This window comes from Agelaius phoeniceus, chromosome 7, assembly GCF_051311805.1.
Source record: "Agelaius phoeniceus isolate bAgePho1 chromosome 7, bAgePho1.hap1, whole genome shotgun sequence".
In the NCBI taxonomy this organism is placed as follows: Eukaryota; Metazoa; Chordata; class Aves; order Passeriformes; family Icteridae; genus Agelaius; species Agelaius phoeniceus.
Window position 1 is genome coordinate 41,153,590 of NC_135271.1, and position 26,332 is coordinate 41,179,921.

A 26,332-nucleotide genomic window follows, 5' to 3' on the forward strand; every position below is an offset into this window, starting at 1 on the left:
AAATGCTTTGTTTAAACTAGCCAAGCTCTGTGTCCTCTTGAATAGATGTAAATAACCAGCTTGTGTGAGTTTCCACAGCAGTGTTGGCATATTTCAAAACACTTGCACAGACTTCAGACACCCACCTCCAAATACCTGCTCCCCCTGTTGGAAAGCTAACCATGCCCACTTCACTTTCACCTGGAGTGGATTTAGTACTACTTAAGATCTATTTTAGGGATTTATCTGAGGGAAGGAAGGACAGCCTGTGACCTGGTGGGTGTTTTCCATCTGCACTATGATGATGAATATGCCTCTGGTGTTCAGCCTTGCTTCCTCTGCTGCTGCTTTGTGGCTGAAAATGAAACAGGTGCACAGTGACCATGCACACACACTGTGGTTCAGGAAGGACAATCCCATGGTCATCCTGCACTGGCCAATGCCTGCTGATCACTGGAGCTGGGCTGGCTCCTGCTCTTGGAGCAGCCTGGACACCCCCACAGCAGGATGTGACCACGCCTGGCATCCTTTTGGTTGTTTGTATTTCACTCTCCTGCAGCTGACAGCACTGGGGTGGGTGTTCCCAGGAGCAGGAAGGCTCATGTGGCTGACAGAGCTCATTCCCCAGAGTCAGTGTCTGCCATAAGCTGCTCACATCAATGCTCTGAGGTTTGTGAGCTGCGTCCTGCAGCAGAGAGGGGAGTTCCCAAGGGCTGTGCCTGGGTCCCTGCCTGCACTGCTGAATGGGCAGAGCTCTCCTCTAGCTCAGATTTGATCACTAGATTAAAATAACCCGAGGAAAACATTTACACACTGAATGCACAGTGATGTTTTCTAGCCCAGAAACTCGTGGAAGCAGAGGATGGGTGATGGTTTGCTGATGGCAGGCACTGTGGAGACGGGCTGGGGCTCCTGCCAGCTTCTCTCAGGACATACAGCCACTCCAGACAGCTTGGGGCCCTCTTGCTTCCTCATTATATTTTGCTATTTGCTTCTACCATTTCCTTTTCTTCCTGATTTTGAGGCTGTTGCTTGCTGTGTAATTTGTTAGATCTGTCCCTGTGTCAGATCTTTCAGTTATGCCTTGTGCTCTGCAAAGGCATGTTGCATTGTTATTTTTATTTTAATGTGTCTCATTGTGCCATATACAGATTAGAGTGCTGTCTGGGTTCTAAATGTATCCAGTCAGTGGCTTTAATGGTGGTTTTAATCACAGGAATAATAAAAGTGAACATTATATGTTAAAATGTGAAGCCATTTACCTGTGAATTTAAACCCCAAGGGCATTCTCTATTTTCTTTCCAAAACAAATGCAATATGTGTGAGAAACCAGCAGTCCATCTGTATTCCTATTTCCATGCTCCAGCATAGAGGGAAGCATGATATACTTCTCTGAAGCTGGAAAATTGTTCTCTAAAAACAAATTAAGTAACTAACTAACAGCTTGAGTGATCACTTTGTAGGTGAAATAATTTCTGTCATCGGGAATCAGATGTATTTGCATTATTCCTCAGTGGCTTACAAGTTGTATGTATATTAGTATATCATAAGTTTTCCAGAGAGATTACTTTGCTGTGGGTTAATTTAGTAATAAAATGTTCTTTGTGGTGTGGTGGTATGTAAGACATGGAACAGGCCTGGGAAATACTTGGAAGCCCTTGGGCAACAGGAAGGGTTCTGTTCTTTGGAACTGCCACCTAAAAATGATCTATGGGCACTCCCTGAGCTAACTGCTTGTACCTACCACCTGCACCTACCTGTAAAAGGGAAACTGCTTAATTCCACCTGCCAAAGGGAGCTCTTTCCCTGGAAATGTGTTATTTTAGCACTGGCTCCAGCCAGTCAGCTGCAGCATGTGGAAGCCCTGGTCCACAATTCCATGCAGTGGATCCTGGAACAGCAGATGATATAAATTCATTTGCCTTCAGGGATATTCAGGCCTCCAGGGAGCTGAGGGAAGCAAGCTCCCTCCCTCACCCATCAAAGGCATGGTCTGAAGGGAGGGGGCAAGAATCTTGTCTGCTGAGGCAGAACTTGATCACACCAGGTGCCCAGGGGCTCCTCCAGGGAAGGATCACCTCCTGTTCTCATTGTATTAAATTGTTGTTATAATGAACCAAAGAAAACAGGCACACAGAGCTGGAAGGTACCTGAGGGTCATGGAGCCTCCCTCCCTCCTGTGGGACATTTACAGGTGTTGCCCACATTGAAGCATCTGTTTGTGTCCCAGATGTTCAGTTCTTTTGGAAGGGTGACAAGGCCTGCCATGAACTGATGTGAGGTCAGCTGCCCCTCAGCCCCCAGAGAGGAGGGCAGGGAGCTGCTCAGAGCTGCAATTCCCAGGCTGATGCTCTCTGGGAAGTGCCTTGTTTGTCCCAAACTTTCCCAGGCGTCGTCTTGACCAGGCCTTTTTCCCTGGAATATTCCCAGGCTGTTTCACCTTTCATGCTTAAGCAATAAAAATGACTTGAATTTCAAAATTCAATCTGAACCATCTGAAGACAATTTTTTAAATATTCTGGAACATTCTCTGCCCATATCATTGAGAGCAATGAGTCTGGGGATGCTGTCTGAACCAGCTCCTTCATGCCCAGGCGCTGCACCTCGGAGACAAACAAGAGTTAATTCTTTATAGCAAATTCAGTTGCTGTGTGATGGTGAACACGGACACCTAGTGGTGCTCCGGGACAGGGCATGAATGCTCTAAACAGCTCTGTAGGAGAGAAGCTGACAGAGCAGAGTATTTGTTCATATTTTCCCCTAAAAGAAGGAGAGATTTGATTATTTTCAGAGAAGATTTCTTAGATAGCATAATTTCTGGGACAGAAAGTTTACTTAGCATGGAATAGTGGAAGAATTAGGATAAATCCATCACTTTTGGAAAGATTGTGTATTTAGCAAGAAGTAATCAGTTTTTTCTTCCTGTCTTACATATCCCACACCATGCCAAATTATATACTATACTGGGTCAGGAAGATTTTCTACTCTTCAAATTAGTCCATAGCAAAGAAACCTCAGCAAATATTTTAAGAGTATCTCATTCTTACCATCCCTGTTAATATCTGTTCTCCAGTTATGGGGAGATTGTCAGCATGATGAGTGGTGGGTTTGCTGATAAACTGCCCTACTAGGTGCTACACTCACCTCCTGTGCACTTCCATCAGTGCACTGAGCTCTGTCTGCCAGGATTAATGCCAGCACTTTGTCTGAACGGCCTCAAACAGCTGCCATGGTTTGTTTTGTTTGTTTGTTTCTATTTACTTACAAATAATCTTTCAGAGAAATATTTCCTTCTTCTTCCCCAAATCTAGCATTTCGTCTACGGCAGAGACACAGGACAGGTGAGAACCAGTCCTTGTCCACTGACCCCTTTCTGTAATTGTGAATATCACCCCTGTGAGTGGGATTTCTTTCACATCTGCATTGGACACAAAACCCCTGTGCCACTGAGTGGGGAGACAAGCTGTTCCCATGGGAGTGTGTACTGGGGGCTGCTTGGGCTGAGAGAAGGGATTTTGAGACTGTACCAGCTCAAGAGTGAAGTCTAGAGAGATGTGTGTGCTCTTCTCAAGGGCTCCCCCACTCAAGCTGAGAAGCAGACCCCAGTTTTTACTGATTCCACAGTTACTCCGCATCTGACTAGGTTCTTCCAATTCAGTTAGGTTTACAAGTTCATTAATTTAAAATTATTGTATAATATCCTTGATTTTAGCTTCATATCCTAAGAAAATAAAGTTTATAGTATTATGTTTGTTTACTATCCTCATCTTGATAACTTTTGAATCAGTGAACTAATTTCTATCAAAATTTCTATCAAATTTGACACTGGAAAAAGGACCCCAAAGATTCCTGCATACCTCAGGAAAGCATGCAGCACACAGGACAAAGAATAAGGCTCCCTAACAACACACAGGCAGCAAGAAATCCACATTAAGAATCTTTCTTAATGCTCCTCTACAATCCATTGTAGAGGAGCATTAAGAAAGATTCCTCAGGCCAGAAAAACTGAGATTCATTCTAACACCTTTTTAGACATGCAAGGATCCAACCCTAAGATCCAATTCCATTAAAGAAACCCCAACCTTTGTTAAAAACAAAACTGTGCAATCACTTATTTATGTGCACACAGGTGCTTATATTCCCAGTCCCTGGCTATACAGAGACTGTGATTATACAGACCACTGTTGTTTTTCGAGAGTCACAGGGTGTGAGGCTGAAGGAAGGCAGCAGTTCCAGCACTCAGTACGGAAGTAAAATGTTACATTTATTCCTAGGTACAAATCCTGAAAGTCAGCATATAATCAATCACTCTGTGTTTATATATTTACACCTCTGGGTTCCATCAGAGAGCATGGGAGGAGCTTTTCTGATCTGCCCCATCAGGATTTTGTACTCTCCCAAGAGGTCCCTAGGGCAGCTTTGGGATGATGAGGGTATGTTTCTTGTCTTCCAAGAAAAGAGAAGCTGTTTCCTCACTGCACTGGTGGCCGGTGGGGATGTGCCTCACTTATGCTGTAGAGGGATGAGCTGGAATTTGTCACACCATGAAGCACAGCACTGAGACATCCTGGGCTACTGCCAAGCTAGAAAGTGACCCCAGAAATTAAAGCAACAAAAAAACCCTCAGGGTTTCTGATGTACACTCACAGCTAGAAGATTCACAGCTCAAGAACTCCCCCACAGCTAGCATTCAAAAGGTTACTGGGTGGGTAGCTTTGGTGTCTCACTTCAGCCCAGCAAAATCAATAAGAAGTAAAGGAAACCAGGGGCACAACGTGTTGAACTTTGACAAAACAAATTATTAACTTGGCTTCTAAGGAACATAAATCCTGCCTTTGCCAGTGTAAATATGATGCAGAGATGATTGCTTTCATCCTACCCTTGCTGACATCTATTCCTTTTCTTTTTTTTTTTTTTTTTTTTGTTTTTCCTGTTGAACCTGAGCAGTTGTCTGGAGGGTGTGAACTAACTGTGGTGCTCCAGGACTTTACAGCGGGCCACAGCAGCGAGCTGAGCATTCAGGTGGGGCAGACAGTGGAGCTGCTGGAGAGGCCCAGCGAGAGGCCAGGCTGGTGTTTGGTGCGGACCACGGAGCGGAGCCCGCCGCAGGAGGGTCTGGTGCCCAGCAGCGCTCTCTGCATCTCCCATTCCCGCAGCAGCGTGGAGATGGATTGCTTCTTCCCTTCAGGAAAAGGTAGGCAACAGCTCAGCTGGTTTAACATTGTTTTGGGTTTTCCCTTTTGTATCATGTAAGTGCAAAGCTGCTTGGGCTGCTCCTGCAGTCAGTGGGTAAAAGGCTGTTCAGTCCTTGGTGAGTTTTGTTCCCAGGTCCCTGTGAACGGGCACAGCACCAGCCTGACTCCATGTCCATGAATCAATGTTTGTACATGTGCGTCTTCTGCTATGTGGTAATCATTGTCTCGAGATTCTGGATAAAAATAAGACTTTTAAACAACAGAGGGACTGCTTTCAGTGCCTAAAGGCCTAGAATGAGGGAAAGCCATGCTGTCTATACACCCAGGATGCCCCAAATTGTGGAAATGTTATTTTATGATTGCCATAGTGCACACTAGTTCATGTTCTTTTAGTATATCTTTTGTGTGTAAAAGCAAAGAGGCCACCAGTGAGTACTGGTACACTCTGCTACTTTGTGAACTGGAGACATTGTGTGTAATGGCACAGTACAATGGGGAAAGAACCCTTTACAATCAATGTGGAACAAAACACATCTCTGGTATTATCCTGAGAGCTTGGGCTTCACTCACAACGAATGGTGGATACTGTTTGTCTTTGTGGTGTCTGTGGCCTCTTTAGTTGATGTTCTGTTCTGAGCAATGTGTGTCCCACATACAGAATCCATGCAACCAGGCTTAGGAGATGCTCCAGAATGATAGACCAGGATTGGTTCAGGTCAGTGTGGCCAGAGGAGGTCTCCTTTGGCTATGGCCCCACTTCTGGCCATGCACAACACAAGTAGTGTCCGGGGAGGAAAGGTTCCTATCATCCCACTCCCTACTGGAAGCCAGCAACCTGAACTGTCTTTTTAAATTCTTTTTCCACTCAGCATTAAGAGAAATAGAATTTGATCCATTGTTGCTTCAGCAAGTTAGGCTTGGTGGTTTTGTTTGTTTGGAGAAAAAGCACTGAAACTGAGCTGTAGTTTGTCCTCACTCCCTGCCTGCCCTCCCGCTGCGGAGGCTGGGAGTGGGACACACGCCCAGGACAGAGCACTGCTCTAGGGCCAGAGTTTCAGACTTTCCCTGCAAGAGGATCTGATCCAAACCCGGGGGACAAGAGCTCAGCTTCTCTCAGATTTGACCCCCTCAGCTGTCAGCTCTGTCTGCAGTGTGAGCTCCAAACTCCTCATGCGCTTCTCAGACCCTCTGGCACCTCTTCTCCCTGCAGCATTCCCAGGCCCTGCCCTGCCCTGCTGCTGCCACGGGAGCCTGTCCTGGCCCTCAGCTGAGAAGTGCTGCAGTTGCCTCCATGCAAATTATCTGTGAGTGAACACAGAAAGGTAAAGCTGCAAAGCAGCCTGGCCTGCATAAGAGCAGTCACTGGCTGGCATGACTCACAGGAAGCTGGGGACGTGTCTGCTGTGTGCCTGGTCCAGCAGCTGGGCTGGTGTCTCTGCTCAAGGGCACTGTGAAACACCAGCCAAACCTCATTTGAGTGCCAGGTTGTAGAGCTTTTCCTTAAATGAAATAAAACTTCAACATTGCAAGAGTAGGCTTGAAAAGGGAGGCAGGGGATGAAGAGAGGGCGGTGCAGGGGCTGAAGGCTGGCAGGGGACATGGAGACTCTGCTTTTGGCATGATTGTGTGAGCTTCAGGGCACAACTGCACCACAGGTAGGGCAGGATGGGCACAGTGCTGGGCTGTGGCTGGTGGACCAGTGCCTACTGATAGCTGGGAGCCACCAGGCTGTGTCAGCAAAGCACCAAGGCTTTGCTGGCACACTCTGCCTGCCTGTGGGCAGATTTCTCTGTTTCTCACCTAACACTCTGCCACTGCTCCTGGGCTGGAGCTGCCTCTTGGCCCAGCATCTCTGAGCAAGTGAGTCTGGGGCAGGCTGGCTCCAGCCATGTGTTCATGGCCTTGATGTCCTTTATATCTCTGTCCCCCTTGGCCTCAGTTTTCTTCCTGCACATACCAAAGCTGTATCAGGGAGCCTCAGAATTAATGTGATCTCCAGAAGTGCAGCTAGAAATAATAAAAATAACCACTCAGTCCACAATTTTGGCCAGTGTACAGCAAATAGGCTCTGTGTCTAATCAGTTCTCCCTCTATTAGGAAAACAGGAAATTGTTTAAACTGAAAGAACAGATGCTGGGAATAAAGAAAGAGGAGTAAGCTTAAAGGGGAAAATGCAGTAGCTGCTGAAAGAGCCTGCTGGTCTCATGAGGTGCTGGAAAGATTAACATGACAAATGGTTTCTAACTATTCAGTTGTGCCCTTCTCCACTTCCAGTAGCTTTAGGCACTGGTTGCATTCAGAATCCCTTGGTCCAGGCTTCCACAATTTCTTGCCTTTCTCTACAACCCAGAACAAAACCTAGCACATCTTATATCAACATTAATGATGTTCCTGGTCTGCTTCAAGTATGTAAACATACACAATTGCAGAAAAGCAGGTTAATAGCTGAATTTTGCTTGCAATTACCAAGGCACATAGTTCTTTGCTTTTACAAGCACAAATAATTTTAAGAACAGAAAGTACCTGTACTCAGAACTTAACATTTCTAATAATAGTATTTACCATCTATTTTAGAAATATATAGAGTTTTGCCAAGTCTCAAAACATAGTTACATCTTCATAGGCAGAAACGGCAAATTACTCTGTTTGGTCCTATTACAAGTAATGGTGGAGAATAAATGTAAATCATGGCTCATAGAAGCTACCTATTGCCCTCAAAATGAAAGATTAAAGAAAGTAATATGTCAGCCAACATCTGAATAAATGAAAGCTGGAATGATTTGGTGGGATCACCAGAATATTTTGCAAAACATGAGTGCAATCCTCATCAAGCCTTTCTGAACAGTCTTAACTGAAAGCCACTAGAAATGCAAAACCAAACTTGACAATGGAACATGTGCTCTGTCTGGCTCTCACTCTTTTACACTATTCCTTTGAAAATTGGTGGTGAATTAACATAAAATATTGCAAAAGGAAAGACATGGTGTGAATATAGCAGAACACACCCAGAATAGAACACTTCCTACCTTTTGTCATGAAATATCTGTACAGATCTCTCTTGTTGATCATTAAGAGTGCAGAGACTTTAAGGACTGGTCTCCCAGCCTTCCGTTGGCTCCTGGCTGTGTTCCTTTGGAGGATACAAAGGATACACATATGATTTTTTCATGACTTGTCTATAGCTGAGAGCACAAATATCCTCCTGTCTGTCCTTCCTTTCTGATGATCTGACAGTGTTTGCAATTACCCTCTGTAAAAAGGCAAACAGGTTTCTGGGATTAACCTTTTGCTAGTGATATACAGATGATTGAGTAGAAGGAATTTGTCTGCAGTCTCTGTTACTGGACTCCAGAATTTGCAGGATGGAGGTTTTTTTTCGGACTAGTATTCCTAGGAAGGAAGAAGAAAGCTCTCTGGTACTAGAAATGAAGCTCTGTTTGAATTATTCCACATGAATATATACAGGAAAGCTGTGACTTTTATTTCTGTCTCTTTAATCCTATAACGGAGCTCTAAGGTATTAAGCTATAAATTTCAAATTGAGAGAGAAATCCACTTGGATAGAAAGCAATTTCATGACCTTCATTAAGCCCACTGAGCCAAGCATATTCTTGGTGGCATCCTGTTAACTTTGAGTGATTTCAAATTTGAATTTGGCCCATGAAAGAATTATATGAAATCTTGGTCTTAAAAGTCATTGTCTGATGACCCTTTAGACAGGTTTTTTTTCTTGTAACATCAAGCACATGGGGTAACAAAGAGTAACAGAGGTTAGTTCTTGCAGTAATTTTAAGCAACCTCCATCACAAAAAGAAAAAGAGGACATTAAAAAAGAGATAGGATTTCATGGCATTTGTTTTGGATTCATGATAGATGAGAGGAAGGTCCTGCTCAGGGCCCCAAAGCAGATCCTGCCCACAGGATATGCTTGTGTCTGGTGCATATCTCTGGAGGAGATGAGGAATATATTTTTTTAAGACACTGTGCAAACATCTTGCTGTGCAGGCTGAAGTCCACTTAACAGCAGGGTGGCAGTGCTTGGTCCTTGTACCAGACCAAACTGAGAAATAGTTGGATATTTTTTTCCAGAGGAAGAGGAAACACAGATCTTGCAAGGTGTATGTTAGCAGGGTGACCATCTTGCCTGTCCTTCACTTTGTCCAGGAGTCACTGGCAGAGCACCAGGCTTTGGGCAGGAGGGAGGAGAGTTTTGGTGCTGCACCAGTCACAGCTGCTCACGTGTTTGGGGGTCACCTGCAGCCTGAGAGAGCCTGGGGCTGGTAGGTGCCATGGCAGGCTTGGCTGGGACAGCAGGAAGCAGAATGAGGATTTAACAAGGCTGGAGAGAAGAGTGGTGTCAATGAAAGAGGTCGCATTTTAGTAGTTTCTCCATGTGGGAAGAGCAGGTCATTTAATGCATTAGTCTGCAAAGCTGGTGATGCTAATCCAGCTCTTGCTGTGTTTGAAAGACTCTTTCCTCCAGTTCCTGATCTCAGAAGAATCATCTGTGTAGGGAAAAACATAATTGTTTCTTCCCACATCTCTGTTTTTTAAGAACATCCTGGGTTTTAGTGCAGGAAAAGAGTCTAGGCTGCTTTTGTTATATCCCTGTTCCTGTTGAGCTTTAAATTGTGATCTGCATTGGCTCAAGCACTCTCTCGGTTGTGTTTTAAACAATCTCTGCTGCAAACATATTCTATGGTAATGGTTGCTGATGTCCCAGGGGAGCTGTGTGAGGACAATTCAGAAGTTTTTGCATGCTGCATTAAACCTTCATTTGTCCTTGTGGAGGCTGAGAAATTGTTTTTGGTTTTGAGAGTCTTAATGAAGAGTGGTCAATTAAAATGTTTGTAAGGCTCTGAACTAAAGGAAACATTTCATTAGGTAACACAGTTGATTTAACTGGTCCATAAGCTGGTCATGGGGTTCCTATTAAACAAACAATGTTCAGGCTCCCATTGTCAATATAAATATGCAATATTTAAATTAAAAAAACCAAACCTTCACTTCTATTCCTGATACTGATCCAACAAGGGTGTTCAGAGTCAAAATTTTATAGTATAGGCTGTCTTTCAAGAGAGGTCCCTTCTGCTGGCATTAAGTGCCTCATGGCGTCCTTGTTACAAGTTCAAGACATGGCTTACATAGAAAAATCACGTCAGGAAATGTTCATTTTCACTCCTTTTCAGTTACAATAGAGTGACTGTAAGTTGGTCACGAGTGTGGTGGGACATGGCAGCTCTCTGGGCTGGCACCAAGGTCTGCCACAGCCCAGCTCAGGGCTGCTGCTCTGCCTCAGTATCCAAGTGTGGCTCCCTGCAGCTGTGAAAGGAGCAGGAAAATAAAGATGAAAGAATTCAAAACCACTTTGCTATTTCAGTCACATCACCCTTTCCCTTGTTTTTTCTCTGCTGGCTTTCCCTCCTCTCATCAAAGAAGTCTGTCTGCCTTCACTTTGATGGCCTTCACAGTTCTCCCCATCATCTCACTCCTTCCTACCTCAGTGGGCAGTGTCTCCACAGTGCTGGAGAGCTGCTGATGCCTGACTCCCCTCCCTACTGCTGTACTTTGATCCCACACTTCTGTGCTTTCTCCTGCTTCACAATCACCCTGCAGAAGAACTCGGGCCATTAAGTGTCCATCCTTGGAATTATCCATGCTTATACCTTCTCCTGGGCACAGTTATCTTGGAAATAATAAAAAATGAGCAAATATGTAGCAATATGGGTGATGAGATCTGATTTTCATTGTGTCTAAGGGGTAAGCCAAGCCAAGGCTGAGAGGATGAGCCATATCTGTGTATGGATATTCATATCACAATGCCCATAGCTCTACCAGGGGTTTTACCTGTCAGGTACATCAAAAAAAGAAAACTAACCTGACAAATCCTTGAGAAATATGTGTGCTCCCCTACAAGTCACAGACACAGCTCATATGCAGGCTGTGGGAGCCCTGCTTTCAAGGTGCAGATAGTGTGCAGGCTGTTCCATGGTTTGTGAATAGCCCTATTTCACTGAGGTGGTATTTCTGTTTCATTTGGTTTTATTTTCAGTATGGCATCACTAGATAGTAACACCTGCATTCAGCCATGGGGAAATACCAGGTACTGGTAAAGTCACTTATATTTATTGCTTCAACTTCTTTCAGCTTCAGTTCTCTAGTCAAAACAAAAGGCCTCCAGTACTCTACCTGGAACTTTATTTTTATGGAAAAGGACAATTTTGATGAATGCTTTGATAAAACAGGAAAGGCTATTTTGGGGAAGTTGCTTTGCTTTTGTACAGTGGATTTTTATTATTTTAAACACAGGATTCTTTGTTTAAAAGAGAGAAGGCCTGCAAATTTTCTTGTTTACTTTGCCTTTGCTTCCCCTTCTGGCAGGGGTTGGGTAAAATTTAGCCACATAGCTGCTGTCAGCTTAACCCCAAATTTCACAGTACAGTCTCTATGTTGTTTTTATCACTGAAAAAAAAGAGAAATGGAGGGAATTTAAAATGCTGTGGACCACTGAGACTCACCAAGAGTGCCAAAGGGTTCAGCTCTTGGTCTGGCGAAGAAACTGGAGAGAAACTCAGTAGTGGTTTACTACTTTACTTTTTCTCTTTACTGGAGAGAAACTCAGTAGAAACTCTGTGTCAGGCTCAGGAGTGCAGTTCCTTGCACAGCCCCTGAGGAAGACCAGGGTCATTAATTCTCCATGCCTCCCTGGTTCTCCTGCCTGCCTTCCCAGTCTCTTTTCCTGGGGCCAGCCCGTGCTTTTCAGGGCCAGGTTAAGCCAGCCAAGATAGATCCCTTTTGCTATCCTGCACGGAAATGAGAACTTCCCTCCTCAGCTGCAGCTCATGAAGGGGAGGTCCCAGCTGGCCCCTGGCTGCTCAGATGAAGGGTGAGTGGGTGGCCACAGCCCTCTCCTGGCCCCACGAGCTATCTGAGAGGGGATGGTCTGAAAGGACTTCAGCTGAACGTACATGCTGACAAACAAGACTGCATCAATCCTTTTTTTCTTCCCAGCTTGTCTTCTCACACATGCTGGAAAAGGAAACTTTAATTTTTATTGCTCACATATTGATGTCCCAGCTGTTGGGAAACCACAAAGACCAAAGATTGTTCTACTGAGTAAATATTAGACTTGTAATTAATTGAGATAGTTTTCTAGAATAATGTGGGCTATGCAGCATCCCATTTGGCCTGGGGAAGACCAGAGGCATCTTCCTGACTCTAAACAGTCCCCAGCCCTTCAGTGATCCCAGCACATGTCTCTGTTCATAGCAGGGCAGAGCTCAGCCTTCCCTTGTGTTAGCAGGAGCAGAGCAGAGAGAGGGGCCTGTGAAGCACCACAAATGGTGCTCACAGAGGCTGAGCAGTGGCTGTTGTACTGAGAAAGGACTCAGCTCTCCTGCTGGGGTACTCAGGGTCAAGAGATCAAGTCAGGGATTATCCAAAGGGCTCTGCACAGTTAGCCAGGGGAGGCACCTGCTGAAAATGGTGTGAATATTCTTTTTATTAACTGCAAAGGAACCATATGGGTGTCTTCTGTTTCTTCTCCTGGGAGCTGCAGTGCCTCAGTGCAGTGCAGAGACACCAGAGCAAGCAGGCAGTTCAGTTTGTACCATGAGGTTTTACACCAGCTCTGACCCAAAGGCAGCAGCCAGAGCATCCCCACACCTCTGCCCCACCAGTGAAAAACGAGCACCCAGAGGAAGGGTATAAAAACAGCTCCTTGGGTAAAGTCTATTTCCTCTGTATTTAGTCAAGTGTCTTAAAATACAGTAGTGTGGTAGGAGGGGGGGTGGCTGTGCAGCACTTGGCCCATGGAGCTGACAGGAAGGTCATCCTCAAAGATCAGCAGGAGCATGTGCATGACTTGTGTCTTGTGTTTCCTCTGAGCACAGACTAAATTTAGCATTTTCACAGATGGACATTGAACCATAATCCATCTAGGACTGCAGGGTGAAGAGTGGGATGGGAGCTGTTTGCCTGGGCTTTTTGCTGTGTAACCAGCTTCAGTGCACCACCACTTATTGTGCTCCTCAGGGTTTTCTGCTTTGCTCAATATTGTGGAACTTACTGCCTGATCCTTTTCCCTGAAATTTTTAAATTTTAAGCACGAAGAAAAAGTAAACTGCTGGTTCTGGGTTCAGGCCTGACATCCCTACTTAATGTCATACTGTGCATGTACTTTTCAACAGCACCATCACAAAGATTGAACCTATAACTGCTGGTCCTTGCAAGAATTGCACTAAGACAAATACTAATGACTGATGATTATGGGTTCCCCAAAATGTTGCCTTCCCACTCTTTCAGCTTCAGTTAAAGGGACTAATCCTAAATGTGGTATTTGTACCCTGCAAGGCCTGTATACTGCTGGGCTGATCCTTCAGTTGCTTATCTTAAACAACTATTTTATGAGCATGTTTTGAAGTGAACTAGTTCTGCTAAAAATCCCATTTCCCTGACTGGTCTGAGCTGGAAATAGGCAAACCATGATGCAAAGCACATGTGTATTAAATAATGTATTTCCAATAACAGAAATTATGTTTCTGTGTATCTGCTCCAGCACACTGCACAGATTTGATATAGTGATCCTCACACAAGAAGCCTGATTTTCCTGTCATATATGCAAGCACTTTGCCAGAGCACTTATTCCCAGGTTACACATTTTGCAAAAGAGCCTGAAACAATGTCAAATTTGCTTAGTTCAGATTAATCCCAAATTTTATAAAGTAGAGTTAATGTTATTGCAACTATGATGATCTAAAAGTCTAGAATAGGAAGTCATCTACATAAATGCCAGTGTATCTTTTCCCATTCATATTCGCTGGTCTCATAAAGAATATTATTTCTTTATAAAAATGTTTTCTTTAACTCCAGAACTGTACTTTTCTTTTCTCGAAGGCAGAGTCCATATTTGACTGTATTTTCTTTAAATGTGTTTAAATAAGTCTCTCACACTCTAGAACAGGAAAACATGTTAAACCATTCTTTTACTCAGGTGTCCTAAGCATTTATTAGAAGGTGCTACTTTACATTAGTATTATATATTCTTCATATGCATTGAACATTCAGTGATTCTGCAGAACTGTAATGCAGTTGAATAAGTTTGGTTTTTTTCTTCGCAGAGTTTGCAAAATACAAATTAAATTTTACACAGCATAGAGATAATTGCTTGCATATTGCAGGAAAGATTGGGATGGCCTCCAGCCTCACTGAATTTGTGCCTTCCAAGAAAAACAGTAGTCATACACTGTCCAACACTTCACAGATAAAGCAGCCCTGACTTTTCCTTAGCAAGACAATTTGCAGCTCATGATTATTGGTGATTCCCGTTTTCATTATGTGAACCTCAAGTTCCATTTTTCTCACTGATAACATTTGCCTGATGCCAAATGACAGGTTTTTTTATTGCCCTTTGCTTTTGCAAGCCAAAAAGATTACAAGTTCAACAGTAGCACCCAGTGATCATATTTCAAGGGTATTTTTCTATTTCCTAGACTAGGGAGGAACACCAAAATATTTGAACTCAAGATACACTCCTAAAAGGTATTTTTAGGTCTTTGTACAGTTCAGTTTAACTTCTTCGAGACTGTACCCAGCTCTTTATTTTCTCTAGAAAATACAGTCTCAAAGTCTCAAAGAAGACTATTTTCTTTAGATTTCATGTATCTTCAAGATTTTAAGTTAATAGCTGCATTTTGCCAAGGAACATACATCCAGTTTCTTTGGAAATCTGTGGGAATTGCATTTAGCTACCAGGGAGCAGATTCTGGCTTTAAGAACCAAATAGCATTCTTCAGAAAAGCACCAAAGAACTTATTAACTCTGCAGGACTCCTACTCAGTGAAATAAGAACATTCTTCCTTTCACTGACTAGAAAAGTCAAATTAGGTTTCATGCAGGGTGAAGGAATTGGGGTGCTCTTGGGGCCAATCTGGCCTGTGAAAAACCTTATTGAAAAAAGCTTTGTGCATGGATGGCTGGCGAAGGTGGTTCAGGCTTTACACCCTGTAACCCTCATGGCCATTGCACATCTGTCCAGACAGATCTGCTGTGGTTGTGCTGTGCACACTCAGTGCTGCTCCACAGGATATCTGCTGGGACACAGCCTTCACCTGGCAGCTCGACACGTTCTGCAATGTTCAATCTGCTGCAGCCTTTCATTATTCCAAAGATGTGCCTTTCTGCACATAAAAATGCAAAAATGCTCATTCCTCTCCCATCAGTTTCTGATTGCCATCATAAAACGGGACGTGCAGGCACAACAGAGACAGGGCTGAGCTCAGCAGCGCTAGGGGCAGAGTAGAAGATTGTCAGCCAGCTGGAAGAACCCATTTTGTCTCACAGCAGGAGGCTGAACCTCCCTGAGCATGAGGAATGTGTCCTGTGCCTACCTGAGCAGCCAGGATCTAGCACAGCAGTGGGATCACCCAGACCAGTGGGATCACCCTGCAGTACAGGTGATGCAAGAGCCACACAGCTTGAGGCTTTTGCAGTGAAATCTGAGCAATGCTGACAGGAGAACGAAGGCAGATCAAGGAAACAATCTGGGCTAAAACAAACCCTTTTTCTCCACTAGGTTAATTTTAACCTGGATCCACTTGCGGATCAGATTCACTGTGAAGCTGCACAAACATTTCTGTTGGCACAGGGGAAGCAGCAGGAAGGAGCAGGCACCTGGGAGAGACAGAAAGGGCACCAAAGGGATTTGGCAGGACTATTGGCTCTTGACAACTCAAAGTGCTCATGGAACTATCATGTAATGTGGAACTGTTACGTACCAAGAGATTGCCTGAACATAGGAATTAAAAAGTACTCCATGGCATCATGTACTTGTCCCTCTTGCAGAAAGACCCTAGAGGGTTTTCTGTCTTGTGGTGACTGGAAATTCCAGTGTGTAGAAATCCAGCTTTTGGCAATGTCTGATGGTACCAAGCAGAAGGGGGATTTCCAGAGGTTTTGGTGCTAGACTGGCATTCCCAAGAGCACATTTCAGAACAGAACATCAGTAGAGCTCCTGTCTGTCAGAGAGCTAACATCCTCAAAATATCCAAACTGCTGGTTAATGGACACCAAAGAATGAAAGCAGGCAGAGGTGCTCCACACTGAAAAAAGAAGGGTTGTTTTCTAGCTAGTCATTCCACCAGATGATAAAAATAGCTTTTAAACTACTTTTTTTTTCAAGTCTCTGCACAGCAGGCTGCTTGTTATGTGTGCCCTTGTTATTTATACCCACCATAAGTTTCAATAGCAGCTTTACAGATTCTTTTATGCTTGTCTTAGATCTGGTGTTGTAAATCAGAAAGCTTTGCCATCTTAAACATTGCCTGGTAAGAACTCCTCTGCGTTCTTTTTACCTTAGAATAAAAGGGAAGTGGAAAATACACTTAATGCAGTAATTTGGCCCAAATAAATATAAGCTTTTACAATACTGACACTGAATTTTATTTTAATTTGAGTGCAATTCCTCCAGATGGGCCAGAGAAAATTTTCCCCCTAAGCAGCAAATAGTGTGTGCCAGTTTTTAAATTTTTCTTTTAGCTTGCCTTAAATCCTGTTTGTGTTGGGTAATGGGTGGGGGAAAGGAGATGAACAGAACTTGCAATTTGCTGCAGAACATCCCAGGAAAATAGTCTGAATACTCTTCCACTAAACAAACAAACAAACCAAAACAGGTAACAACTTACTCTAAAGAAAGAGAAATAGCATTTAAAGGAAAATCAGCTGTGGCTTCTACCATCCAAACAGAACAACCTCAGGCAAGTTGGGACAAGCAGGCTGGGAATATTTTTGTTACACTGTTGGTTGGTAGTTGCTAGAACAACTCACCTTTGTCATGCCCCAGTGTGCGAGGCTCCTGTTTGTCTTGGGAAGCAGACTATGATGGGCTGAGATAGGCTCCTGATTTCCCCACTGAGGCCCAACACAGTAAAGCAGGAGCCAAAACATCCAAAAGGCAGCACTTTAATGCCTCTTGTCTTCTGTCATTGGGTATTGCTGTAACTCCCAAAGATATCTCTCTGTTCTAATGGAGATAAGTGCTTCAGGAAACAAACACAAACCTGCTTTAAATTTTTATTTCACTCTTTTCTGCTGAAGGGCTGGGGTTTTATTCTGACCAGTAGCTTGTTCAGGATGTGCTCAGCATCCAGCACAGCTCCCCAGCAGCCAATGGGTACTGTACCAACAGAGTGTGGTGTGTGGTTTCGCTTACGGGGCCTCCCAGGTCAGACTGGTTTGTGAGGTGAGGCTCTTTGCTGCAGCCTCATCTGAGCATAACTCATCTGGGGGTGCTGCTGGCAGGTCAGAGAAGTTCTCTCTGCTCACTCCAGACCTTGCTGAAGCGGTAGAGCCAGTCCAGGGTCAGGTGAGCCTACGGTGAGGTCAGGGAGGACGGTAACGGGGCTGTACTTACACCAGCTTGTAACTGTTTCCTCACTGTCAGCAGATGGTTACTGCTTAGGAAGGAGCTGTATATCGAGGGGAATTGGTCCTGTGGAACAGGAAAATGTAGGAATCTGTTCTGAGATCTCTGAGAGGCAAAGTTAGACTGGAGGTTGAAGGGGTGTATGTGTTCTGCAGGTGTGTTCTGCTCCAAAATAGGTGAAACTATCCTGGGCAGTACCTACCTGAGTATTTGGGGGGGCAAATCTAAATTCTCTTGAAACAGGCTGAATCATGTGAAAGCAAATATGTGTAATTTATTCTGTGGTCTGCTCTACAGTCATCCAGCTTTACTTGATGATCTTTATAAGATATTTTCTGGGATAAGTCTCCAAGCAACTTCTCTCCTTCTGTAGATCTTCCTTCTTCAGAGAATGCAGAGAAAGAGAAAAGATGGGTTGTAAATAAGGAAAGGCTGGTGTCAGTGGGGAGCTTGTGATGTTTGGGAGAGGTAGGTGAGCAGTGTGTAAAGGTGAGGTCCATCACAGCAGAGCAGATGGGTCTGGCTGTGGCCTCTGGCTTTACAGTACAGTTGGTGTGCCAGGATGCTGTTAGGTCATGGCAACTCTTCTAAGCTGCCATAAATGCACCCCGTGCTGACATCCACAGCAGAGAGATAAGGATGATATATCCCAGCATTTGCTGAACATATGCCTACATTGCAGTTCAGCTTGGAGGTTGTGCTGGACTGTCTATATTTCTTCTTAATTTGTTTGGTTTAGCTAGTTGAGAATGTTCCTTTTTCTGCCTACTACTGTGCTGAACTGAGGAGCCAAAAACCTCTCCTTGGAGTTGTGCTCTCTTGCACCAGGAGGGAATATGACTCCATTTATTTATTTATTTTTAATTAATTTTATCTGTTTTAGTACCCAATAAACTTGTTGTTTTTTCCAACTGGCACAACAAGGCTCTGGCTATTTTTAAAGAATATGGTTCATTTGATTTAATCTAATGAATGTTTAGTGCTGTTGAAAATAGCTGGAGTCAGAGCCAAGAATAATGTACTGAAATGTGCTGGTTGAGCAAGGACTGCTTCACTCTGCCAATCTGTTTCCCTCCAGTTGTTCAGATTTACCTGGTTTTGCAAGTAGCATTTGCAGGCAAGATGTATTGATCAAGGTGCTTTTTAATACTGATTCCAAAGGCCAGTAGTGCCAGAGACATATTTTGTCACACTCATTTCAAGACACGGCTAACAATGACAGCTCCTTCTTGTTGTTCAGTGTAGGATGCCTAATCTCTGTTTCAGACCACTTTAAAGGGAATGTGAAATGCTGATATCCTTTTATTTCACATAGGAAAATTGAGGCATGAAATGGTAATTTTTTTCCCCTAAAGTCACCCAGAAAGCAAGTGACAGAATGAGTAATAAAATCAGCATCTACTGGGCTCCTGAAGCTGCAATGTAAGTCCTGATTTCTCCATGAACTGAAGCAATACATAATCGAAAAAGAAGTTCTGCTAAATCCTGGTGGTTTGCACTGGTTTTCAGAACATCCATGTCCTGCCTGCACCCTCTGAACTGCTCTGTAGAGGTATCTAAATGTCCCTATTAGCAAAACCTAAATTTCATGCATCTCTTTGCACTATCTGAATTTGACACTGTAAGGCACACCAAATATTTAAATTATGTTTTTGAAACTGTACAAATCCATCTTCCTTTTGCCATCCATCAGTTATTTCTGTTAGATAGTTGGTTTGCTATTCCTCCCTAAGAAAGGAGTAGCTAATACTTAAGCTTCATTGGATTAAAAAAATAAATCAACCATAGTACATCTTATTCTGTGATAGTGATGTCCATAGGGATGGATTTTCTGCAGAGATCACTTTACACCCTAAAGCACAATGTAGGATTGACTTGCATAAGTAATGAACAGATGCTCCTGACAGCTATTACATTATTCATCTCCCTGTGCATGTGATGGGGAGAAGGAAACAGCACCTGTTACTATGGGAGAAATATTGTCACTGCTGTTCTGCATTACAGACCTCCAGGGCAATCTGGGCCAGACGTGTTTCACTGCATTTGTGTTGACCCAAAATGAAGCCATGCCAGTTTACATCCCCTCGCTATTTTGTCCTTTGTTTCCCTCAGATAGGTCCCTCAGTTTATAAATTAAGAAAATAAAATTGCTGCTGAAGGTGTGAGGGAGCACTGAAAGCAGTGAAAAAAATTTGTTTTCCATCTTTCATCCCAAATTTTTCTCAGGAAAGCTGGGTAAAACTATTAGAACTTATTTCCCCTCTACAACAACAGTACTTTTTACAGATCATCTCAGATTTCATATGGAAGTAACTCATATGCCTGGGGAATTTCTAAAGGAGTGTTTAAGAGCAGACAGAAGTATTTTCCTTGTCATCCTGACATTGGATTGAGATGAGTTCCCGTTCATCATCGGTGTTGGGCAGGGCAGCACGCATGGCCCATGGTGCAGGCACACTGCTAATAGACTTAGCTTCAGATGCAGCCAGCCAGGGCCATAAAATTCTCTTGTTCACTCCACTGCAGGTAATGATTGGAGCATTTAGAGTGTGTTTCCAGGAGATATTTCCTTAAAGAACTCCTGTGACTCAGTCTTCCAGTAAAGGGGGTTTATAGCAAAGAGGGAGGGTGCCTTTTTACACAGGCAGATAGTGATAAGACAAGGGGGAATGGTTTAAAGTAAAAAAAGGAGATATTTAAGTTAGATGTTGGGAAGAAATTCTTTGCTGTGATGGTGGTGAGGCATGGGAACAGACTGCCTGGAGATATTGTGGCTGCCAAGTGTTCAAGGCCAGGTTGGATGGGACTTTGAGCAACCTGATCAAGTGTAAGGTGCCCCTCCCTATGGCAGCAGGGTTGAAATAAGATGACCTTTAAGGTCCCTTCCAACCCAAACCATTCTGTGACTTTATTCTTTGATTCAGCCATAGGTTAGAGCAGGGACAGGGATCTTTTCTTTCTCAGGTGACATGCTGATAATTCAGGGACCACAGCAACACATAAATTCATCCTGCCCAATAATCTTCTAGTCCCAGACAAGCAGCTCCTTGCCCTTCACCTCGGGCAAGTGGGCTGTACAAATTTCCATCCCCCACACAATGTCTGCAATATTTCTACATCCCAAAGGCTGAATTTCCTACTTGAAGCTAAAGAATCAGTGCAGTTGGCAGCATAGTGCCAATTTGCTGCTGCTGACAGATGTTTTTCCCAGCTAGGGCTGGAGCTGAACTAGACTGCCCACAGCATGTCTCCTCCTCTTCTTTATAGGAGCTAATTGATATGGTGTGGTTATTAAGAATATGGCTTTCAGCCTTATTTTGTGAAATATTTATTCCATGTATCATTCATTAGTGGTTATGTGTGGATGTTCATGTTTCTAAAGGGCAACTTTATAGAGATAATCTTCACAACACTGCTGGAGCTGTAGAGTGGGGAGGGGCAGAGCCTGCTTCCTCCCACAATAATTACTTCAATTCTGTTTTAATTAGGGAAGGAGGTTTTTTAAAGACCTGAAATTGCACCTTAATTATGTTTTAAAGTTTGGCTGCAATTACAAGAGTTGCAACCTTGCTTCCCAACCCTCCTCACAGGCTCAAACTCCATGCCCATGTGCTGGTTTAGTGAAGTTCATTCCCTTGCAGTGTTATTGTGGTGCCTCTGCTGGCACACTCTCCATGGTTTTCCACCACCCTGGCTCTCAGCTGATGGCTCTGATCAGCCCAGTTCCCCCTGCCTCCCCAAGCTCCCCCCAGCATGCCAGGCTCACACAGAATCACAGAACATGCTGAGCTGGAAGAGACCCACAAGGCTCCTCAGGGTGGACAACTCTTCCAGGAGTCATGGGAATTTAGAGGTGGAATGCTAGAGGTGAACAGATTAGGCTGTTTCCTAGTTTCTTAAATGAGGAATATTAAAGGTTTTCTTAAGATGATTTTTAAAACCAACCAAGAGCTGGGATCTGGCAAATCAGGCTCTGTGTATGGCCTGCTCCTGCCTCAGGTGCTGTATTGCAGGTCTGGGCAGATGCCACATGAGCAGTGAAATGCCAGTGAAGACCTTACTCCTTTTCTGTTTGCACAAAGGCTGAGATCAGGTGGGGGCAGCCGGCCCATGGGGCAAGAGGTGGGCATGCTGTGCAAGGGGGGGTTAGAAAAGAGAGATGCAGTTCAAAGTAGAAAGCAGAGAAGTGAGGAGCTGCTTCCTCAGAAAAGCCCTGCTGCAAGTTTCCTGAATCACTCAGAGGATTTGAGCTGAGCTGCTGCCTGGAGAGCCATGGCAGGGACAAACACAGAGAGAGGTGCAGAAGGTGAAGGTGTCCCAGCTGGTTCCCAGCCCACCTTTTCCTTCTCTGGCTGCAGCTGTGCTCTCTGCTTCATGTGTGACATATTATCTCCCCACTACAGGCACAAGAGCCCTGAGTGCACCCTCGAGACATTCCCTTGCAGCTCCCAGATAGGCAAAGACCCAAGTCAAAGAAAGACACAACACACAGCAAATGGGAAACGGTTACAGAGCCCTTTGTTCTCGTGTACTGAAAACACCTTGGTGCTCAAGGGCATTGGCAAGAAAATGTGCATGCTTCAGGCGTGTGACAAGGTTGTCAGTCCTTCCAGTGCGGCTGTAGTCAAAGAACAGTTCCTGCAGAGCAGCCAGAAGTGAAGCAGGAAGGTTTCATATTTGCCAGTGTGGTGGAGGGAGTTTCTCAGTTTCTCCTCTGTCCCTCTCCTGGCACCAGGTACTGGGGTCTTTCTGCCAGGAGTCCTTAGGGTCTGCATGATCCCACTCAATGGTTCCATGGAATCACTGAGGGCAGGCCTGCCCCTGGGCAAGAGCACCCTGAGGTGGGTTTGTGAGCACTCTGCCGTGGCTCCAACCCTCTCCTCCTGTCCAGAAATGGCCTTTGCCCCCCTGGGAGTGGACTTACCCCAAAGCCATTGCCAAAAGCCTTAGGCCAGATCAGCAGCACAATAGAGCTGTGCCTGCCCAAGCTGAAGCCCTGGCACAGAGTGGCACAATGCGTGGCACATCTCCCCTCTGCTCTTCCCTCTCATACCTATGTCTGCCTGGGAGAAGGAGCTTGTTGGGTTTGTTCAGCTTTTGATGCAAGAGTGCAAAACTATGATGCTGTTGCTCTGGAATCTTGCCCGACCTCTCCTACCAGCTGCCTCTAGCAAGGTTCGGGATGTTTTTGGCACCTCCAATTTTCTGTGCTTTAGGTGGGAAATCCTAACACAACAGGCTGGCACCTTCCAAAGCACGCTGTGCCTCTGGATCTCGAGTGTCTGGGTCCGGGTGTCAGAAGGGGAGGCATTCCCTCTGCAGTGCTTCGGGCAGCTCTGCTGCTGCAGGAAGCAGGCAGAACCCTTGGGATCACCGCCGGCTGGGCAGTATTTTCAGCCAGTTGTAGAGAGTTTTAGCTGTCAGATGCTGAAGTTAAGGAATGGCACTGGGGGCGGGGAGGGAAGCCAAGAACATCGTGAAGTTTAAAAAAACCCCACGGCAATACAAGTTTTGCCTTTTAAAGGCTTTGGTGGAACCCCCCATCCGCAACGTATCAGAGCTTTAGCAAACTTCCTCCCGGGCACTTTTTATTTCTCGCTCCCCATCTCGGATACCGCAGTTCTGCATTTCTTCCTCCCGAAAACTGTTGTTTTTTTGTTTTTTTGTTTTTTCCAAGCGTTGGCGGAGCCCGGTGCGGCCGCAGCCCCCCCGCCCCTCCCCGGCCGGGCCGGGCCGGGCGCGCTCCGCCCCCGCCGCCCCCGCCGCAGGCGCCGCCCCCGAGGAGCGCGCCCGGCTCGGGGGGACCGGGGCTGCCGGCGCCGCGGGCAGCGGCTCTGCCGCGCTGCTCGCCTGCCCGCCAGCAGCTTCCTGCCTTCTTTCTCTGCAGAGCCTTGTTTTTTAGTCCTAGTATTATAATTTCTTTCGTTGTTTTTCGCGAGCGGGCCGGTGGCTCCTTGCCATGAGCAGCCCGAAGGCAGCATGAAAGCGGGCAGGCGCGGCTATCCCGCCCGCTCCGGTGTAGGATGGCTCCTGGCGAAGTGCTGCTGCTGCTCCTGCACAGGTCGGTGGGGCCCGCGTGTGGGGAGCCTGGCCCGGGGCGCTGCGGGGGTCGGGGGCTCTGCGGCGTCCTCGGCAGGACAGCGTCCCTCCGGGGACAGCGGGGACAGCGGGGGACAGCGGGGACAGCGGGGGAGAGCGGGGGACAGCGGTGCCCTCGGGCCCGGGGAGAGCGGGGACAGCGGTGCCCTCGGACCCGGGGACAGCGGCGGGTGAGCCGGTAACAAGCACCGCGAGCGAGAGGGCAGGAGTTGACACAGTTTTACAGTATGTATATATACAGTTTTGCAGTATAGTTGTACATTTTAGCATTGCTCGTAGAAAACTCTCTGCGACTGTAGGGTCAATAGGGCGGGGAGAAATATTTGCTTAAATGATTATTTTTTTTCCCCTTTCCTTTCTGGTCTTTCTTGGGCTCCAGTACGAGCAAAATGCTTTGAGAACATCTGTTTCTCACAGTTCACAAATCTCTGAATGGTGATGGGGGAAGGTCTGGGGAAGCTGGCTGAGCTGAAATGCTGAGAGAGATGTGGGAAAGCCAGGGCAGCTGGAGTGCCTTGTAAAAATAAAATCAAAATCTGGCTTTTATGTGGAGCAGCACAGCTCAGAAGCATTGACTGAAGGTTTCTCAGCCTGCAGTCTTTATGCTGTGATATGGCTCTTGGACTTGTTCTGGATAATGTGAGGTTTTTCAAAGATCTGCTTGTGGGATCTCAATGTTTCCTGTTCTCTGAATGGCCAAAGAAAATGTCTCGAACAAAACTTGGCTTTTGTTTTGTTCCTTTTTTTTTTTTTTTTTTTTTAATAACTAAAGTTTTCACATGCAGTCTTTTGGTAACTCTGGAACCCAAATAAAGAACAGATAAAGATGACATTGAGGATGGGTGGGCCTGCTGGTTTCTTGAGGCACACATTTGCAGTGCAGGAGCCCTCTTTCCCAAGTTACTGAATTAGTCACACTTATGTGGTGACAGCAGCAAACTAGTTGGTGATGGAGTTTGCCACTACTTTGTAAGATGTGATCTGTTTCAGCCTGGGGAGAACTCACGACTCACAACCTCATGCTGAGGAAGTGATTCTCGAGGTCAGTGCACAGCACCCCACTGCTTTGCAGCCTTTAAGGAGGAACACTCAGTCTGGTTTAGGGGTAGGGCTGCCTGTAGAAAGCTCGTGGTACTAAACCACTGGGAAAGCCAAGTCTCTTGGACAGCCCCTGCTTTAACGTGTTGGCCCATGCAGCAGGGGCTGGAGCAGCATTCAAGCTCTGTGAGAGAGCTCTGGTCTTGAAAATGTTGATTCTAAGGGATTAAAATCTCCCTGCTGCCTGTCCTGCCTACAGAGGTCTCTAGAAGGGGGAAGGGGTAACAGCTGGCTCTTCTCTCTCCAGTTGAAATGTTAACTGTGTTTGCAGTTCTAGTTTACTGGGTTGGTAACAAAAGGTGTTTTGTGATACAGATTGATTTACTTCTTTCTTATCCTTGGTTGTAAACTTCAGGCAAAAAGTTCTAAAAGGCTGTCTGTCATGCTGTGTTTATTATAGAAAACCAGAGATGGTGGAAATACTCCCTGAATTTAAGCAGGTACCAAACCTAATATTTGAGAAGGGATTCACGTGCCGCAGATTACAGCATCAGTGTGCCTTTGTTGGCAACTTCTCCCATTGAGCTTGGAGATGTTTTCATGTGGCAACCAGGGCTCTGAAGCTCTAACTTCATGTATTCTGTGTTGTCAGCAATCACCTGGGGGGCACACTGTTCATCCGAGGGCTCCTCACTGATCTCAGTCTTGCAGTGCAAATAGGTCAATGTAGTTTGTATTAAAGGTGGGTATGAAGCATCTCAGAGCTGCTCTCAGTGCTGCCCTGTAGCTTACCTTACCTTTTTCTTTGGAAATTCGACTCTGCTTTTTTGGTGCCAGTGCCTGATGTATCTTGATCTTTTGCAACTGCTTAGTAGGTTTGGTGTGTGAATAAGAACTGTCCAGTGAGAGAAATAGGGAAGATGAGCCTGCATTCTGTGTCAAACACAGGTTTTGTGCTCAAACAGTTGGTGTGAGCTGCATCATTGCTTTCCATGGAGCTTGGAAGTGATGTGGATGCTTGATCTCCTAAATAGCAGCAATAATGCAGAGCTGAAAAAAACCCAAACCCGAGGTCCCCTGTGTATCATGAAATACGTAAGTTTTGTGTAACTGGGCATTTCTCTGAAGGATTTTGAAAGATGACTCAAACCCTTTTGCATTAGTATTCCACTGTCTATTGCAGCAGTAGAGATGCTGCTTTTTTGCTTGTTTCTCTTGGTGAGTTTCTGATCTTGTCAGCTTTGCCCATGTACAGAGCTGTTGGGATCCATCCAGAGAAAGCCAGTGACAATAGCATTTGCAGTTTTGCTCTTACTCTGATAGTTGCCTGCAGGAACTAAATAAGGAGTACTTCTCTGTTCTGCAATATAGAGAGATATGAATCCTAATATAGGAGTGCTTCAGAGCAAGAGTCTGTCATTTGCTTTCAGCCATAAAAAGGGGTACTTGAGGAGCAGCACACTTGCATAGCCTTTAGGACAGTGGCTTTAGTGGCTAAGAGTGTGCAAGCAAGGCTTTTTGCAGGATCTCCTAAATGCAGAAGTGCAAAGTGAACTAGTGTAACAGAATGCTTCTTAAAGCTGCAGAACTGTCCCTGGTT

General features: G+C 45.2%; 2 protein-coding genes across 8 annotated transcripts in view; both read left to right on the forward strand.

The window, feature by feature from the left end:
- Window positions 1-26,332, forward strand: part of LOC129122828 (kalirin) — a 400,978-nt gene that overhangs the window by 365,804 nt on the left and 8,842 nt on the right. For 2 of the 3 annotated variants that reach the window (XM_077181667.1, XM_077181668.1), the window contains exon 35: window positions 4,927-5,173. In XM_077181667.1, coding sequence (XP_077037782.1) covers window positions 4,927-5,173 — 247 coding nt within the window. Of the gene's footprint in view, window positions 1-3,290; window positions 3,321-4,926; window positions 5,174-26,332 lie in introns of all 3 variants that reach the window. The other variant, XM_077181666.1, reaches the window with a different exon arrangement.
- LOC129122829 (kalirin-like) overlaps window positions 5,038-26,332 on the forward strand; it is a 94,735-nt gene continuing 73,440 nt past the window's right edge. Inside the window, exon 1 of one of the 5 annotated variants that reach the window (XM_077181669.1) lies at window positions 5,038-5,173. In XM_077181669.1, coding sequence (XP_077037784.1) covers window positions 5,146-5,173 — 28 coding nt within the window. In that variant the 5' untranslated portion in view covers window positions 5,038-5,145. Of the gene's footprint in view, window positions 5,174-23,374; window positions 23,657-26,332 lie in introns of those variants that run through there. The other 4 variants (XM_054636851.2, XM_054636852.2, XM_054636854.2 and 1 more) reach the window with 4 other exon arrangements.